The sequence below is a fragment of the Hemiscyllium ocellatum genome, chromosome 18 (assembly GCF_020745735.1).
Source record: "Hemiscyllium ocellatum isolate sHemOce1 chromosome 18, sHemOce1.pat.X.cur, whole genome shotgun sequence".
NCBI lineage: Eukaryota > Metazoa > Chordata > Chondrichthyes > Orectolobiformes > Hemiscylliidae > Hemiscyllium > Hemiscyllium ocellatum.
Genome location: NC_083418.1, coordinates 59,110,434 through 59,130,931, shown reverse-complemented (window position 1 = coordinate 59,130,931; position 20,498 = coordinate 59,110,434). Strand labels below are relative to the sequence as shown.

Below are 20,498 nucleotides of genomic sequence, written 5' to 3'. Positions count from 1 at the left end.
GGCTTTCCTACACTTGTGATTAGTTTTGGAAATTCTAACTTAAATGTTTCTACTTTATTGAGATAGTTTACCTCCTTCACCTTCTAGATAAGTGTCAAATCTGGGCAGCAGTCCAACTCAATAAGGGCACTCCTGATTTTGAATAACATAGAGCTTCAGTAATTTATTTTCACTTACATTGAAATGTAACCAGCAACTGCCCATTTGTTTCAACTGTATACACTCCAACCATGAGGTATTATAACTGATGGCTAGTGAAAATCAGGTTTCACTCACTGTAATGTCAGAAAGGATCTATACTCTTCCTTGTATCTAATTTAACATTGTTCAGTGCCCATTGGCCTTAATGTCAGTATTCCAAAATTCTCCTTGAATTTTGCGATCTAACCCAAAAAAGTTACTTAATGTTCACCTGTATCATTTATTTCTTAGATACTGTTTGATCTGACTAGTCTGTCTTTAATTTATTTGATTAGAATGCAAAGTTTTCTGCAGCAGTATACCATTTTACAATTGTCTGTCGTATTTGTGCAGCTGCTGTCTATTTTAATTAGACAAAAAAAAATTGCAGATGTAGACCATCAAGAGGCTGGAAGAACACAGCAAGCCAGGCAGCATCAGGAGGTGGAGAAGTCACTGTTCCGGTATAACCCTTCGTCAGGACTAGATGTGGAAGTAGGGGGAGCTACAGATAAAGAGGGGAGGTGTTTGGGTGGGGAGAGTAGCAGACTGGTGAGGTAGTAGGGATCACTATTCTGCTACTCTCCCTGCACTCCAATCCCTTTAACTGTAATTCCCCCACCCCCACATCTAGTCCTGATGAAGTGTTGTACCTGAAACATTGATTTCTCCACCTCCTGATGCTGCCTGGCTTACTGTGTTCTTCCAGCTGTCCACATTAATGGCTGTACAGGCTTGGTATTAATGAGGCTTTCTCTCCCCAGCAACATGGACATGGAACGATGTGGTGACTGCGTCCTCAGGCTGTTCGCTCTGAATTGTTGTAGGTGCTCTACCAGTTCCACATTGCTCTGCTTAGTTGATGTGTTATTTCCCCGGATGACCACACCTGATACCTTTAAGATATTTTACCCCTCTATCAGTATGTGGTAATGAGTAAGGGTAGTTCATTATCACCAATTCTGTATTATCTTTACTTTGCCTTCACCTTTATTATTAGCAGTAGAAGGTAAACATCTCCAGAGTATCTACAGAGGGAGATACAAGTTCTTACAAAACAAGTTTTATTGCATAACAGCGATAAGTACAACTACATTTGATCATTCTGGCATGACAGCTTTTCAATGAGAATGCATTATGCGCAGATACATGCAAAAGGGGCTTCCTTGTGCTTGCTGTTAGGACGCTTGACTCACCTTCAAAGGTAAACATAGAAACATAGAAAATATGTTCATGAATAGGCTATTTGGCTTATTGAACCTGCTTGGCAGCTCAATGTGTTCATGACTGATCATCGAACAAAGTACCAAGGTCCTGCTTTCTCTCATATACTTTGGTCCCTTTAGTTCCAAGTCCTTTTAGTCCTAAGAACAAAATCTAAGTCCTTCTTGAAAACATTCAATGTTTGGCCTCAACTGTTTTCGATGCACGGAATTCCACAGGTTCACCACTCTCCGAGATAATCATGCTCTAAGTAAGAGAATTTCATCCCATGGTTGGGAAGTTGACTTTTGATCTCACACACAATTAAGTTCCACTGTCTACCATTCTCTATACTCTTGCCAGCATGATAACGATGCTGCCTGTTTGTTCTGTTTAGCAGAAACACTAGTGAGATTTCTAATCCATACCCGGTACAATGGCCCGTGATAATGTTCAACCAGGATTGGCAATCGTAGTTCAGTGGGTCTTCAGTTCTTAAGAAACAAGAACAGGAGTAGGCCATATGACCCCTAGAGCCTGCTCTACCTTTCATTAGGATCCAATGCTTCTCATATCCAGTTTCCTGGCCTTTCCCCATAATCCTTGATTCCCTTACTGATCAAGAATCTGTCTATCTATCTCAGCCTTAAATATACACAAGTACTCTGACGCCACATCTGTCTGTGGCAAGGGGTTCCAAAGACTCACGACCCTCTGAGAAATTCCTCCTCATCCCAATCTTAAATTAGCACCCTTTAATTCTGAGACTATGTCCTGTGGCCCTAGATTCTCCCATGAAACAAAATATCCTCTCATATTTATCCTGTCAAGGCCCTTAAGAATCCTAAATGTTACAATGAGATCACATCTCATTCTTCTAAATTCCAATGAATAAAATTCCAAACTGTTTAACCTTTGCTCATAAAACAATCCCTCCATAATGGGGATCATCCTAGTGAACATTCTCTGAGCTCCCTCCAATGAAGCAATATCTTTCCGTAAGTAAGAGGACCAGAGCTGCCTAGATTGCTGCCTTGCGGTGTTCACTGACCCTTGACTAAGAAACTAGTTGTTCATTTCATAGAGTTTCCTTCATCAGTGGGCCCTGTTGTTCTGTGGGACTACATGTGTGGTAGGCTGGCAGCTCAGTCATGTTTGCCTTGATATTGTATTACTTAACTTACAGTAATTTTCTATAACCCCAATGAGTCACAAAATCATGAACTTTATTGTTACACAATGAGATTTGCATCTTCATATTTTATAGATGTACAAGAGCACAGAGCACATAGTGATGTAATGAGACACTTAATTCAATGCCACAACTGCTCTGTATTTTATGATGCTGTACTATTTAAGAGGAACATCATTGAATAATGCCTTTTATTAATTAAATATTTTGCATAAAATTTTCAAATGAGGAGTTTCAGCCACCTACACAGCAACCTGGCTCAGTAACTCGTACAAGACAACTGGTGACCATCTATTAGTAGGTTGACATAAGCTCATTAAAACACCAATCATCAGCCTTAATAATCATCAACCCATCATTGTAGCCATAATGGAGTTTAATTTTATTTAAAGACAATGAATTTCAGAAACGTTATATCAAAGTATTTTATTTTAATGAATGATGTAAATGGTAATAGCTCCACTGACAGTATCTTTGAAAGCTACTTACTGAAAAACATTTTGTTTTGTTCCAATCTATAAATATTATTTATACTATACATTTAAAATGTTAACGTAGCAGTTAGGACAAAAAAAAGAATATAACAAGATTTGTAAATGTTTGGTGCTGCATAAAATCATAAAAACTGTATTATAGTTGATGGTTCTTTGATCATTGTAATAGTGATCTTCAATTTAAATATCCATTCTCATCTCATTTTCGGCCTTTCCCTCTATCCTTTTAAACTGTACATTTTCAAATATTTGTCCAATTCCCTTTTAAATGATGTTACTGTCTCCGTCTCAGTAGTTACTTATAAAACACCCCATGGTGGGAATACTATTTAGCTCACTTTTGTTTAAGCAATACATCTTCATTAGGGTTTTAGTGGCGTTTGCACAATGCTTCAAATCCAGCAACTTCAGACCATTCAAGACAATCTTTAAGTTCTTTCACTTGATTTGCTTCATAGTCACTGCCATTTGGCTCATCCAAAGTTCTGTTGTCTACACCTCAACTTGCATCAAGTTGCATTCATCCATCATGCCTATGTTTGTTGGTCTACTTTGGCTCCCAGGCAACATTTGGATTTTTAAAATATAACATTGTATTTAAATTGTTCCATGGCTTCACCTCTCCCTACCACTGTCAGACCCTCCTCCAGTGATTCGGCCCTCTGAGATTTTGACACTCCTCCAATTCTATGCCCTTATGATTTATGATTTTAATCTGTTGAAGTGGCTGTAACCTCAACTGCCTAGGTCTTTAATTCTGGTATTCCAATCTTAAACCTCTCCACCTCTCTTTCTTTCTCTTTTTTGATGATCCATAAAACCGGTTTTTTAATGAAACTTTTGGTCATCTGTCCTTAAATCTCCTTCTGCAACACCAGGTCAAACTTTGGTTGATCACATTCCTTTGAAGGGCTTTGGGATGTTTTCCTACCTTAAAAAGAATACAGAAATGTGAGCGAACACAATAACTCAAAAGTATGGTAGTTGGTTTTGGTGTATTTCATTAGAATCATTGGCAACGTTTATTCTGGAGAATTTAGATTACGGATGAAGGTGATCACCAAACCAAGGAGCATTCACCTCTGATTTGGAAAGTGCAAGAAGTGCCAGGAGTGAAGCAGGTGGACTTATATTTCACACAAAGTGGTCCCTACACATTATCACACATCATTTCGTGCCACAAGGAATTTTAGTATCAGGCCAACACCACATCACTGAACTGTGTTATATACAGTTGAATTGAACAAAATTAAATTCTTCATGAAAGAATCCATCTATGTGTCCACAGAGAAAAAAAAGAGTCTGAAATGTAAGTACTCCATATCACTTGACTCTCAGTCTGATTAAAATCCCATAAAATGATATTATTTGTTGAAATGGTGGATATAATCAGACATAACAGATCGAAAGGTGCAAAAGTGCTAATTAACTCAATTAACCCCACTTCTACTTGAAGTCATCTTCTAATTCTAACATTATCTAACTATCCAGCTGCAAACAGAGAATCACCTGCTTTCCTTTTCCACTCTTACATCTTTACTTCAGGAATTCCCCCATAGATCTATCCTTGGAGTCACTTTTTATGTGCTGCCATTACACAACATCATAAAAAAGTGCATTCCAGATGTTCAGTTATCACAGTCAGCCCTCCCTCACTTCCACCTCTCCTGATATACAGTGTCTCTGATTTGTCAGATTGCTTGGCACAAGTTTCCTTCAACAAACTATTCAAAGAAATGGAAGCAATTGTCAATAATCCATTTTTAAAATTCTCATCCTTCTGTACAGATCTGTTCATGACCTCACTCCTATCTGTGTAACTGCCACCAGTTCCACACTCCTCTACAATCTCTGCACTCCTCCAATTTTAACCTCTTTGTCAGCTTGCTTTTAATCAATCCCCAATCAGCAGCAGTACCTGCAGCTGCCCAGGCCCAAACTTTAGAATTCCTTTCTTAAAGCCTCCCACTTGTCTTAAAAGCTACTTTCCTGACCAATCTTTAGACTAGTCAGAATATATCTCATAGCTCATAACATTATTAAACTCCCAATGGAAAAATAACTATTAAAGTTTCAAATTACTGGAGGTCTAGTACATTCATTTCCAAGTATTGCTGTTTATTTCCTCTTGAAGATGCTATATAAATGCAAGTTTTGTTGTGTCTACAACACAACATTTATCAACCAACCTAAAAAGAATGACCAAATCTAAATCTAATAATTAACAACTACTGAATAAATCTGACTGTCAACACTGAAACTAATTTATTTCATTTGGTGCCATAAATCATTGGTAGTCTGTTTCTTTTTACTGATTTTTCACTGCCCCTCCTTTTCAGATCTAGGTTCCCAGGTAACCTGTTCAGATGATCCAACACAGAACAACCCATTGCATCATTTGGAACATACCGACTGGAAAAGTTTAGTTTACCAGGAAATGCACAGGAAAACATCATGTGAGTTAGGTCGATTGAGTATGGTGGTTCAATTATTTCAAACATCATCAGTATAGAACTAAAAAAAAGGCAATGAAAAATTAATACCATTCAAAAAGACAGATTGCAGGAATTTTTTTTATATAATTTCATTCTCAAGACACAGGCACTGGTGGCAAAACCAGCATTTATTAACCAGCCCTAATTTGTTCTTGAGAAATTGGCGATGATCCATCTATTTGAACTGCTGTTTGGTGTCGGTACGTCCACAGTGCTATTACGTTGAGAGACCCAGGATTTTGAACCAGTGACCTTGATGGAAATGGCAATATATTTCCAAACAGAGTGGTGTGTGATTTGGAGGGGAATGTGCACTAACGTTCCCAAATACCTGACAACTGCTTCCTCCTAAACGGTGGCATTCACAGTTTTGGAAGCCAATGTTAAAATCAACTGAATATGTTATCTTCTGTAATGCACACGGTCATAATAGCACCACATATAGTATTAATTCAGAACACAACCAAATAACACTTCTTAGCGGAAGATCTGGCTGGTGTTTCATTACTTACAAGAACAGTTCTTGTAATTGGGTAGAAATGATCTGACATTTTAAATCCTATGCGAAAGGAAAAATAAATGAATGTGCGTAATACTCCCAGCATTTTAAACTATACAACTATACTATGTATTGAAATAAAGGCTCTGCACTACACACATGGATTAGCCCTCACTCACCAATGGTGTAAACAAACATATGGACTAAGGTAGCCCATGAGTTAATGAGGTAAAGAATGGACTACATTAAGAAAGTGAGATTAGAGTAACAGCTTCAGTCACTTTACATATGGTAAGTACTTGCAGTCCATTAGTCAGCTCCCGTGTCTTCAACAGAAATATGCTAATTGTTTTCGAGTGGGAGAAGAATCACACCGCCAACTTTAGTTTCTTTGCTGCTATCACAACTCAATATGGTTACGAGTCAAATCTTCCCCGTAGTTGGTGGCCTGGCTGCCAACAAACATATTCCAATTGTCTAGAATTTCCTGTTTTGATAATCTTTTATCCTATTAAAATAAAGAAATACAGAACATTAAATGTTTTGGGACAAAAACAGAGCAAGCTGTATCCTATCAATATTTAGTTCTTATGTATAACCGGAGCAGTAGGTGAACTTTCAAACAGCAAGTGTACATATGTTAAGAAAGATATATTTGCAGGACTTGGGGGAAAAGTGACTAAATTAGACATCTCTTTCAAGGTATCCAGCATAGTGCTGATGGGATGAATGGGGTTTTAGAGCTGTAAAAATCTAAGTCGCGAATAAGTTGATGGTAGGTAATTATTTTTGTGTGACAAAGCACACTTTATTTTAATTACATATGAGATGGGGAAATGCAGAAATTGGACAAACAGAAATTGTTGTGTTGAGAGCAAAGCAGAATGGTTTAATTGGGGAATTAAATAGAGGTTTTCAAAATTATGAGATTTGATAACATAGGCAGGAAGAAACTACTTCCACTAGCTTGAGAGTTGGTCATCAAAGAACGCAGAATTAGGATAATTCGCAAAAAAGTAAGAATGAAAATGATGAGAAATGTTTTCACCGAATGAGTTGTTTTGATTTGGAATATGCTGCTTAGAAGGGATCATGGAATAGATTCACTAATAACTTTGAAAAAGGATTTGGATAAGGAAAAGAAATTGCAAAGCTATAGGATAGGACAGATATATTGGAATTAATTGGATCGCTCTTGTAAAGACCTGGCAGAGGCTCCATGAGTTAAATGGCCTCCTTCTATCCTGCATAATTCTTTAACATGTATAACAATTTTAGTGGCTGTGGTGTGGCTCCAGGATATGGCTGGGCCTGGTTACCTGAACGCAGAAGTGGTGATGTTCTGGCTGCTGCAGCGTGCGGGGACTCAGGGCACCTGAGTGTTTGCACACTGAGGAAAGGACTTTGTGGCTTTGTTTTTCTAGCGGTGAAGACTCATGCACAGGAGAGATCTGGACATTTCCTTTTCTTTTAGTGGTTTCTTTTCTATCTACTTCTGTTTTTAATCCTGTCTTGTGTACTTAGATGGTGCCAGAGAGTGGTGACTTGGTGCACTTTTCACTGTACTCCTGTATTCCTGTACTCAAGTACACATGACAATAACATCTAACTGGCTATGCAACACAATGTAGTATCTATTAGATTACTTACTTACATACTTCTGTGTGGAAACAGGCCCTTCGGCCCAACAAGTCCACACCAACCTGCCAAAGCGCAACCCACCCAGACCCATTCCCCTACACTTACCCGTTCACCTAACACTATGGGCAATTTAGCATGGCCAATTCACCTAACCTGCACATTTTTGGATTGTGGGAGGAAACTGGAGCACCCGGAGGAAACCCACGCAGACACGGGGAGAATGTGCGAACTCCACACAGTCAGTCGCCTGAGGCGGGAATTGAACCCGGGTCTCTGGCGCTGTGAGGCAGCAGTGCTAACCACGGCTTACAATTTATGATGATGAATCATCCAGTATTGATTATCAAGCATTAATCACGTTGATATTCTCTTTTGGTTTGATTATATCCTATTAGTCATTGAAGGATATCCAGCAATGTTGTTTAATGCAGAATGGAATTGTGTAGCAGTTCTATTTATGCCTATTTGAGGTTTTTTTGGCAATGATGTTTGTCACAGCAGAGGTCAGTTCTGTTCATGGTTCATAAAAATGACCTCTCTTAAGGATCCGAATGTCTACAGGGTAATAACCGTTAGTAACGATAATGGAAAGCATACCTATTGACACTTTTGTATTAGCAAATTACTTGGAAACAGGATGAGATTTAGGGAAGGATTTATTGCAGTCTATTTACTCAGCAAAAACCTAAAGAGTCTGTTTAAACAGACACAGTCACAAACTGATCGAAATTGTGTTTAAAAACTGCACCAACTTTTCCATGTACATCCAGTAAGATGCAGCAAATAGAGGACAGTTAAAGAACACAAATGATTTCCTTAAAACCAATCACAGCAAATTTCAAAAGTGATTAGCGGGAAATTGCCCAGTCATCACTACTCTGGCTCGGAACAGTGGGATTTAAATATACCACATTAAACTGTGGGAACCACACCATCTGGCTTTTTAAAGAAAAAAGCACAACAAATGACAGTTCCTACTAATACCAACATAAGACAGCAATGATAAGGAACTGCAAAAGTGGAAGGCAGGCATATACCTCACTAAATAACAGCCCATGCCTGCCTCACTTTAAGGGTATGATTTCCCCTCCTTGCAGTGGGTCTGAAGGTTAAATAATGGGACGGGAATAATGACAGTGTCCAACTAACATCTTTCTTGAATTGCCATCAATTAAGGCCTTTAAGTAGACACTCTTTATATGGTCAATTAATGAACACTTACAGACCTCAACTAGTTACCTTCTTGATCACCTGGCTCCTTGACAGGCAAGAAAAGTAGTTAAAAATCAGAGTTAATGTTTCGATTCCAGTGACCCTTCTTCAGAATAGTTCTGAAGAAGGATCACTGAACTCAAAATGTTAAATCTGCTTTTTCTCAGCCAGACCGAGTTTCTGCAGCAAATTTTTTTTGTTTCAGATTTTGAGCAACTGCAGTTCTTTGTTTTATTTAAGTAAAGTGTCTACTTTCCTGACTGTAAAACTGGGGCAACTGGTCTGCCAGGTTGTGTGAGGGTTTTGAATTGTTCCAATCTGGGAGTATTTGTACTGGTTGTAAGGGATCCACAAAAAACCACCACCAGTTATAGTCCCTGAACATCCTCTCCCCATGAACGACACACACACACACACACACACACCCCAGTCCTAAGGTACCAGTCTCAACCAGCAGACTTTAGGATCCAAATGACCCTGGCCACTGACTGGTTAGCAGCTTCTGGTGACTCAGAATGCAAATACTGAGGCTTGAAATTAACTTGAGAAACTCGCTGAAGTGAGTTGGTCAGCAATTAATGAACTGACTAGTGGTCAATGTGGTGAGTTTCCTCAGTGGTTAGGGTGGCAAGTTAGTCACCACCCAACACACTGACCTCACACTTCAAAAGCAATGGGATAATTCCAAACTAACTGATTGTTGTAGATTTTTGTAACCACAAGGTGATAGGCAATTCAAACCTTTTAGATTCAGATATCATCCAAACACTTCAATTGGATTAATGCCTTACAGTTGCACACTGGTGCTCATTATTCCTGGAACAACACAAACGTGATTGAGTTTTTTGAGGACACAACCAAGAAGATAAATGAAGGCAGAGCAGTAGACCTTGTCTACATGGACTTTAGTAAGGCCTTTAACAAGGTTCTGCATGGTAGACGGTTTAGTAAAGTTAGATCACATGGGATCCAGGGAGAAATTGCCAAGTGGATGCAGAATTGATTTGATGGTAGGAGATAGAGGATGGTATTGGAGGGTTGTTTTTTGGTCTGCAGGCCCGTGACTAGCAGTGTTCCACAGGGATCAGTGTTGGGTCCATTGCTTTTGTCTTTTACATAAACAATGTGGACGAACATGCTTTAGTAAGTTTGGAGATGACACCAAAATGTTGGTAGAGTGGACAGATTAGATCACTTACAATGTGGAAACAGGTCCTTCAGCCCAACAAGCCCACACCAACCATCCAAAGAGCAGCCTACCCAGACCCATTCCCCTACATCTAACACTACAGGTAATTTAGCATGGCCAATTCACCTAACCTGCACATTTTTAGACTGTGGGAGGAAACCCACGCAGACACGGGGAGAATGTGCAAACTCCACATAGACAGTTGCCTGAGGCAGGAATTGAACCCAGGTCTCTGGCACTGTGAGGCAGTAGTGCTAGCCACTGTGCCACTATGCTGCCCACAAAGTGAAGAATGTTATCTAAGAGTACAACAGGATCTTGATCAACTTGGCCAATAGGCTGATGAGTGGCAGACGGAGTTTAATTTAGATAAATGCAAAGTGTTGCATTTTGGTAAGTCAAACAAAGGCATGATTTGTACAGTTAATGGTGGGACCTAGAGGGTGTTGTCTAACAGAGAGACCCAAGGATTTAGGTACACACTTCCTTGAAAGTGCATGACAGTAGGCAGGATAGTGAAGATAGTGAGACCATTGAGTAAAGAAGTTGAGATGTCACGTTGTGGCCATACATGACTTTAGTGAGGCCATTTTTGGAGTACCAGGTACAGTTATGCTTGCCCTGTTATTGGAAGGATATTATTAATACTTAAAAGGGTGAAAAAAATATTTACAAGGATTGTGCAGGGAATGGAGGGTTTGAGTCATTAGGACAGGCTGGATAGTCTGGGACTCTTTCCCTGGAGCATAGGAAGTTGAGGGACAACCTCACAGAGGTTTATAAAATCATGAGTAGCATAAATAAGGTGAACAGCAAAGGTCTTTCCCTAGTATGGGGGAATTGAAAACAAGGGAATATATTTTAGGTGAGAGGAGATAGATTTAAAATGGACCTGATGGACAACATTTTCACACAGTGTGTGCTTCATATATGGAATAAACTGCCAGAGGAAGTGCTAAATGCACATACAGTTAGAACATTTAAAAGACATTTGGACAGGGTACATGAACACGAAGGATTTAAAGGGATATGGCCCAAATGCAGGGACTACTTTAGTTTGAGAAACCTGGTCAGCAAGGATGAGTTGAATCAAAGGGTCTGTTTCCATGCTGTATGACTATATGACCCTACGACAAGAACATCAAATAGAACACATTCATAAGTCTTTGAGTTTGAAGGGCAGGTATATCAGGCAGATAGAACAGCGTATTGGAAACCTGGCTTTGGAAATAGCAGCACTGAATACAAAAACAAGAAAGTCATATTAAATTTTTACTACTCACTGACTAGGCCATGACAGGAGTTCAATTTGGGCCTAAGTTTTTAGCAAGTGTGTAAACGCCTTGGACGGGGTTAGCAGAGTTGACCATCATGATACCAGGGATAATGGGTTTCAGTTGCGTGGGGAGACTGGAGAAACTGGGATTGGTCACTTTGAAATAGACAAGGTGAAGAAGGTGATTTAATTGAGGCTTTCAGAATAATGAGGGGTTTCGATGGAGCAAGTCAGGAGAAAAACTATTTCCACTGCAAGTGGGTTGGTAATCAAAATCATACATAAATCTAAATGGCAAAAAGATTAGAGGGAAATTGAGAAGGAGGTTGTGCATAGACAGGAGTTTTGAGATGGGAGCTTTTAAAAAACAACTGGATATGTATTTGAAATAGACTAATTTTCAAGAATAAGGGACAAAAGTTGGGTTAAGTGGTTAAATTGGACAAATCTTTCAAAGAATTGGCACATGAGCAATAGACCAAATGGCTTCTTTCTGTATCATAAACTTCTATGATCTTAAGTGCAGAGCCACTGTAGACATACAGGTATATATTTTTACTCACTCCGTTCTTGTCAGATTCGTAGACGAGATGTCTAGCTTCAGCCTGTGCGTGGTCATAATCTTCCGGGAGGATCCAATGTTTGATTTCAGATTTGTCCATCTTTCCATCCTTGTTTATGTCACGGAAATCAGAAAACTGCTCCCGCTCAGTTTTGACCCATTCAGGCTCAGGAACACCTTCTTCTTGTGCATACATATCAGCTGAAAGAGTAGGAAAATGAGTCTAGCAGCCCCATGAATCCAGTGCCATCGAGCTCAGAATGTGCATGCAGGAGAGATCTTGTTCTTCCAGCACTCATGTCCTCATTGACCTACACTGGCTCATGGCCCAGTAATGCCTTAATTTTATAACTTTCATCCCTGTATTCAAGTTCCTCATGGCTTTGCCCCTCTCCATCTCTGAAATCTCTTGCATTCCTGTAACCATCCAAGATCTCTGCACACCTTCACTCTGGCCCAATTGTAGATATTTTCTAATCAACCTGTTCCTGGGTGGTGCGGTGGCACAGTGGTTAGCACTGTTGCCTCACAGCGCCTGAGACCTGGGTTCAGTTCCCGACTGTGTGGAGTTTGCACGTTCTCCCCGTGTCTGCGTGGGTTTCCTCCGGGTGCTCCGGTTTCCTCCCACAGTCCAAAGATGTGCGGGTCAGGTGAATTGGCCATGCTAAATTGCCCGTAGTGTTAGGTAAGGGGTATATGTAGGGGTATGGGTGGGTTGCGCTTCGGCGGGTCGGTGTGGACTTGTTGGGCCGAAGGGCCTGTTTCCGCACTGTAAGTAATCTAATCTAATCTGTTCAGCGATGTTATTATACACATCTGGACCAGATGGGAACTGAGCCCGGAGCATCTGGCTTAGAGATAGGGACACTGACACTGTGCTACAAGAGTCTATTTTTCAACTTGCAAACACTCCCAACCCCATTTTTAAATACTATTAATCAACCTCCTGGAGCTGGTGAGACTTGAACCCAGATCTCTTGGTTCAGAGGTAGGGACACCATCATTATTCCACGAGAACCTCTAAGTTCCACTTTGAATCACTTCACGCTTAGTGGCCCTAATTGCTGCCTAAAGCCTTAACTTGGAGAGATTTAGGATGGGAATCCCACCTTTCACCAAGTTTTGATCACCTATCCCAAAACTTCCTTTGGTGAGTCGATGTGAAATTTTTTTTGATAAATACTCTTACGAAGTAGGAATAGGACTTGGCAATTATTGTGTATCCTCTCCCTTCACAGTCACAGAATCATTTAAGCCACAGCAAAACCAACAGGGCAAACTCAGGAAGATGCTAGCAAGTAAGGTTGGTGTAATTTATATTTTGTAATTATCAACAGCTACAAGATTATGCTCCAACAGCTGACTATGCCAATAGTTTTCCTAATATAAATAAAAGCACCCTGAAAACACTTGCTATTAATTTCAGCCTTTGTTATTTCTTTGTGTGACAACATATCTTTCACCTGAGAATATTACAATACCTTTGTGCTAAATAGAATTGTTTTCTTTCTAAGAATGAATAATTCTGAATGGGTCAGTGTCTGACTAACCAGTACATAATTACTCATTGAGTTAGTGGTAGGGTTTGGGAAGTCTGGTTCTATACCTGAGAAACAAGAGAAGGGAAAAAAAAACCTTGGGAGAGATCTTACCTTCTAATTTGTTCCATTAATTAAAATCAAGCATTTTCACAATGTAAAAATAATTTAAGTTGACGTGCTCCATTAGATTGGTTCATTTTGCTGCATATGTTTAATATGTTCAGTATGTATGGGATGAAGGTAGTCTGCACACTCATAGAAAGAAAGCAGCCACCACTGTTCACATTTCAGCACCTGATGACAACTACGGAGCAATTACAGGTAGCTAATGGCCCTGAATGGAATTTAATTACTGTGAAATTAATTAATGTGAAATCACTGTCTATTCTAACTCATACTGAGGCTTGTTCACATATCACTCCTGTGCTCGTGAATTTGAATGACTCGCATTACAAAAATTCTTCAATTTTTAAAAACACCTCTAATTTTCAAATCTCTCCGTGACCTGGATCCTGCCTGTACCTGCAGCTTCCTGTCATCCTGGTACAGATTTCTGCACTTTTCAAATTTTGGTCTTTAAGCTATTTTCACTAATCCACCAATGGCTGCATTTTAAGCTGCTGAAAACCTTAACATCTGGGATTCACTCCCTAAACTGAACTTTCTTCCTTTAGGACACTACTTTCAAACTACTTCTTTGAAAATATTCTTTGTCACTTAACCCAACATCTCCCTATCGGGTTCAGTGTCTGAACTTGTTTGATAACACTGCTGTGAAGTGTCTTAGGATACTTTCCTTTTTAAAGGTGCTATATGTATGAGGGTTAGATTTACTACATATGTATGTATATAGTAAAATCAATGTTTTTAGGTATTCTTTGTTATTGAGAGGTAATCACAATTACTTAACAATTTACTACACAATGTGAAATTCACTTTATTCTTGGTGCCTTGTGTTAAACTGATGCCGACCTCACACAGCAAACCCAGTCAAGATAGCCAACAGAAGGCCTCTGAGGAATTCATGGGTCAAAATCGAACAAGAACAATGGGCAAATTTGCCTTTTAAAAATATTAGGATAGAAACTAACACACAGTTATTAACAAGTTGCCCAACAAGGTCAGGGAAACAAGCTATATATAATGAATTGCTAATCCAACAGAACCTTCAGTGTAACTCATCTCTGCCGACCAGACATCCCAAACTGACCTACTCCCATTTGCCAGCTTTTGGCCCATATCCTTCTAAACTCTTCCTATTCATATCCCATCCGATGCCTTTTAAATGTTGCAATTGTACCTGCCTCCACCACTTCCTCTGGCAGCTCATTCCATACATGTACCACCCACTAAGTGAAAAAGTTACCCCTCAGGTCCTTTGTAATTCTTTCCCCTCTTACCTTAGACCAGTGCTGTCTAGTTTTGAGCTCCCCCACCCTAGGAAAAAGAATTTGGCTAGGCACCCTCTCCTTGCCTCTCATTGTTTTATAAACCTCTCTGAGGTCACCCCTCAGTCTCCAAGGCTCCAGAGAAAATAGCTCCAGCCTATTCAGCCTCTCCAAATGACTCAACATCCATATAAATCTTTTCTGCACCCTCTCAAGTTTAACAACATCCTTCCTATAGCAGGACAACCAGAATTGTATGCAGTATTCTAAAAGTGGTCTCTTCATTATTTTTAAGAGTTTGGGCTAGATTTGCTGGTACTGTTCAATTAAACTCACCATAAAATGTTAGGCTTATACTTAAAACAAGTACCTGTTAAAAACATGTCTATTGTTAATAAGTGGCAATTGTACATGAAGTCTCATTCGTTCAAGTTGCGATCCTCTGGTAAAAAAGTCTAAAAATACCAAATGAAATGTTTTACTTTCCTTTTTGACTATTTTTGGAAATATATTTATTAGTCCTTTCTTACTTTAACTCTCTATCCCTTTTTCACTCTCTCTCTTAATCCAATCCTTTTTTTAAATTTTGACCAGATTTCACTCTAATTTTTATCCTTATTTGCCCAGAGAACAGTTGCTATAGGTATGGAGTCACAGCCGGGTAAGACAACAGATTTCATTCTCAACAGGACTTTAAGGAACCAGATGGTTTCTTACAAAAATTGATGGTAATTATGATTGCCATTATTCCAACTTCTTATTGAATTCAAATTTCACCATCTGACACGGTTTGATTCAAATCCTTGAGTCCAGAGTACAGGCCTGAGATTTTGGATTACAAAGTCCAGCAACACTATCACTTTGTCACTGTGACCCCATAGGATTTGGCCATAAAGGTCTCAGTAAAACTGAAATGGCTTCAGTGATATTCCAGGCTGCTCTACGAACAGCATTTTACTTCAAATCTTCAATAGAGAACTAGTATCAGCACAAATTGAAATATTCATCAGCCAAGTCAAAAGTCAAAATAATTCATTTTTCCTTTATTTATGTATATACAATATTAAAATATAATTATCTTTCAATCAACTTTATTGTACCATATTGTCCTGTTTCTGTCATTTTGCCACTTGTGGGACCTTGCTGGGCCCAAATTTGCTGTCATGTTTCTTCCATGGCAACCGGAACTATACTACAAAAAGTGGAACACTAAAATAATGAAAGGCGCTACGTAAATGCAGTTCTTTCTTTTGGCATTTGTATTTATGTTAGCTATTGAATGTAATGTCACACTGAATACACAACTCATCAGACACAGACTATTGTTCATTGAAAACCCTTCAAAATGTATTCAGTGAAATTTTTCAATGTGTTCAGAAATGAACATGGAGTTCTTGCTTGTGTTTCACTAAGCCACAACAAGCAAAACTAGTAAATCGGTCAGTTTGATTTCAATCATAGAGGGAAAGTGTAAATCTTAGTCATTTAATTGTAGTCTAAACCTTTATGATACTGATGGAATTTACAGGATGATACAACATTGATGGAAGTCTTTTGGCTAATGAGCCTTTGTCAGCCCTTTGAAAAAGCCATGGAGTTATTTCTACACATTGTTCTTCCTTCATAGCCCTGCAATGACTTTCCTTTCAATGAGGTTTATTCAATTCCCTGGTGAAAACTATTAAATTTGCTTCCAGCCCTCTTCCATGCAATACATTCAGATCACAACAAGCAATTTTAAAAATTCTTTAATCTCCCTCAGTTTGTTTTGTACAATGCTAGCTGCTGAAATTGTTGGTAAGGAAACGTAGAAGCACAGAAATTTCAATTTTTAAAAAAAATCTGGAGTCTGCCATTCCTCCCATTACTGCAGAGGGCACTGCTGCTACATCAGGGAAAAGACAACCTCCAGGAGTTACCGTTGTGTTTCACTTTGATTACAAGTGATTCTACGAAAATCATCAGAGTCTAATGATTGAGTTGTAGTAAGTGATTCAAAAGGCATCATTGCTTACCAATATACTCATCCTCATCAACAAATCCATCTTCATTCTTATCAATATCTTCAAGTGTTTCCTAGTAATAAAAACACTTTGTAAGTACAGTTACTGATGATACATAGAAAAAACTTGCATTCTTAAGAACATACAAATTAGGAGGTGTGGGCCATTCAGTCTCTCTAGCCTGCTCTACCATCCCATAAAATCATGGCTTATCTGATACTCCACATTCCTGCCTACTCTCTATATCCTATCATCTCCTTGCTAATCCTTAAAAATATTCAGACACCATTTCCACTGCCTTTTGGAGGAACAGATTTCCAAAGACTCATGATGCTCAGAAAGGAAAGTCTCCTTATATCGGTCTTAAAAAAGGTCAATCGTTTGTTTTGAAAGTGATGCTAAATTATAGCTTTTCCTACAACAGGAAACATTGTTTCCACAGCACACTATTGAGAGCTCTGAGGATGTCATATGTTGCACATTTCATAATATCAGGCCATTGCAAAGCACTTTATTTTCAGTTGCCTCATCACTCTTTACCTTTGTAACCTTTGATTGTTGTATTCAGCTACTTAAGCACAAAACACTGGCATTTCCTCCCTAAATCTCTTTGCATTTCTGCCAGTATCCTCCCTTAAGGGGCATTCATTAATATCTAACTGTATGACCAATCTGCTGGCTTAATGTCTTCTTATATAGCTCAGTATCAAATTTTGATAACCTACTACCAAAATGCATCTACAGATGTTTTGCTACATTAGTGGTAATATATAAATGCAAGCTGTTATTGCTGTTTCCAAAAATCACATACATTACAGTCTGATGACAAATCAATGTAAGTGATGCAGCAGCCAACCATAGACTCCTCTATGGTCACTGTTGTGATGGTCAAATCATTGTCTAATGCGACATAACTGGAATATTTTTAAAAAGATACATTTTGTCAAAGCTTTTTCTCATGCACTCATCAGGACAATTCACAAGAAATACCAATTCAAGGAGAAAACCAATATTTAACAATGCATGAAAAGAGAGTGCTGATTGTTTGGCTAGTGGATTCTGATTATTAGAGGCACTGTCATGGAGAATGCACACCATTATTCACAGTTATAATACTCAATCTGCAACCGAACAGGGCAGTTGCAGGGAGAGTTACAATGATTGGAAGGAATAAGCAGGCTGAAAATATGAATGGTTTTGATGTAAACATCGAAATTTTCCACATTTGGGGAGACCTAAAGCAGGGAATCACAAATAAAAGATAGTCACTAATTAATACAATAAAGAAATTCAGAGAGAATTCCTGTGGTTAGAGGCTTTTTAATGGAGGTGACAGGGGTCTTGATCATTAGCTAGAAAGCCTTTGCTCCCCCTCACAGGTAATGCATTCTAGATTCACACCAGCCTCTGGGTGAAAACATTGTTTCTCAAATCCGCCCTAAATGTTTGTCTTTCAGCTTAAAATCCTCCCCCCCCCCTTATTATTCACCCGTCAACCAAGGGGAACAGCTGATACCTATCCATCCTTTCCATGCCCCTCATAATCTTATATACCTCAGTGAGCATTCACCCTTCTACCCCCAGCCTTGTCTGTTCTAAACAAAACAACCCAAAAATATCCACTTAAAAACCAAAAGAAACTGTGGATGCTGTAAATCAGAAACAAAAACAGAAGTTGCTGGAAAAGTTCAGCAGATCTGGCAGCATCTGTGCAGAGAAAACAATTCCAAGAAAGGGAGACTGGACCCGAAACAGTAACTCTGATTTCCCTGCACAGATGCTGCCAGACCTGCTGAGCTTTTCCAGCAACTTTTGTTTTAGTTTTCAAACCCATCCAGCTTCTCTGCATAATTAAAGTCATTTAACCAAGGCAACATCCTGGTAAATACCTTCTGCATGCCCTTCAGTGCAATCACATCATTCCTACAATGAGGAGACCAAAAATGAACACAGTATTCCAGCTATGGTCTAATCAATGATTTGTACACCTCCAACATAACCTCCCTGCGCCTAAAATCTGTGTCATGACTGATAAAGGCGTGTCCTGTGCCTTCATAAGTACCTATTAACATACTCTAGCACCTTAAGGGATTTGAGGTCAAGTGCCCTCTGTTCCTCTTAGCTTCCTCATGTCCTGCCATTCATTGAGTATTTCCATGTCCTGTTATTTCTTCCAAAGTGTATCACCTCACACTCTTCAAGGTTAAATTCCACCTGCAACTGATCTGCCCATATTGTGGCGAAGAATAGCAATTATCAATTTTGATTGATTAAAAATTAAAATTAAGCTATCAGTACACCATCAAAAGTATTGTGTTGCAGCTACAGAATGTGAGAGCTTCTGGACTGACAGCAATCCAAGGCAAATTCTTCGGTATGCTCCGTTGAAGGCTTTGGGACAATTCAGGGAGGAGAAGAAACACCTGGTCATTTTGTTCCACTTAATTTAAAGACCTTAAAAGAAGTAGTGAGTGAGATAATTGACGCATCAGTTTTAATTTTTAAAAATCTTTAGATTTGAAGATATTGAATGGAACTTCTTTATATGTTAAGTCAATGGGTAAAGATGTGGCAAATGGGACATAATGTGGAAAAATGTGAAATTATCCATTTTAGCAGGAAGAATAAAAAAGCATATTATCTAAATGGCGAACGACTGCACAGCTCTGACTTGCAGAGAGATCTGGATGTCCTCATGCATGAATTACAAAAAAAAAGCAAATACAGCAAGTAATTAGGAAAGCTATTATAATGCAATCCTTTGCTGTTGGGGAAATTGAATGCAAATGTATAGAGGTTAGATTCAGTTGTATGTGATATTGGTGACACTGCATTGGAGTACTGGAGGCCTGTGACCATTGGAGTACCACAAGGATAGGTGCTGGGTCCATGGCTTTTCATCATTTATATAAATGATTTGGATATGTATATAGGAGGTATAGTTAGTAAGTTTTCAGACTGACACCAAAAGTGGAGGTGTAGTGAACAGCGAAGAAGATTACCTCAGATTACAATGGAATCTTGATCAGATGGTTTAATGGGCTGAGAAGTGGCAGATGGAATTTAATTCAGATAAATGCTAGGTGCTTAATTTTGGGAAAGCAAATCTTAGCAGAACTTATACACTTAATAGTAAGATCCTAAAGAGTGTAGCTGAACAAAGAGACCTTGGAGTGCAGATTCATAGCACCTTGAAAGTAGAGTCGCAGGTAGATAGGATAGTGAAGAAGGCATTTGGTATGCTTTCCTTTATTGGTCAGAGTATTGAGCACAAGAGTTGGGAGGTCACATTGCAGCTGAACAGGACATTGGTTCAGTCATTTTTGGAATATTGCGTGCAATTCTGGTCTCCTTCCTATCAGAAGGATGTTGTGAGACTTGTAAGGGTTTACAAAAGGTTTACAAGGATGTTGCCAAGGTTGGAGGATTTGAGCTATTGGGAGAGGTTGAATAGGCTGGAGCTGTGTGCTGCATTGGTCATCTCAATTAAGGAAAGATGTAAATCATTGGAAGCAAGTTAGAGAAGATTTACCAGACTAATAGCCAGAAGAGCACATTGTTTTATAAGGAAATGTTGAAGAGGGTAGGTTTATATCTGCTAGAGTTTAGAAATGTAAAAGATG

General features: G+C 39.0%; 1 protein-coding gene across 1 annotated transcript in view; it reads right to left on the bottom strand.

Annotated features, from left to right (window-relative positions):
* Positions 1-3,088: 3,088 nt before the first annotated feature.
* rcn1 (reticulocalbin 1, EF-hand calcium binding domain) overlaps positions 3,089-20,498 on the bottom strand; it is a 47,103-nt gene continuing 29,693 nt past the window's right edge. Inside the window, exons 5-7 of the mRNA XM_060838564.1 lie at positions 16,888-16,948; positions 11,945-12,144; positions 3,089-6,571 (exon numbers count right to left, since the gene is read on the bottom strand). Coding sequence (XP_060694547.1) covers positions 6,464-6,571; positions 11,945-12,144; positions 16,888-16,948 — 369 coding nt within the window. The 3' untranslated portion in view covers positions 3,089-6,463. The remainder of the gene's footprint in view (positions 6,572-11,944; positions 12,145-16,887; positions 16,949-20,498) is intronic.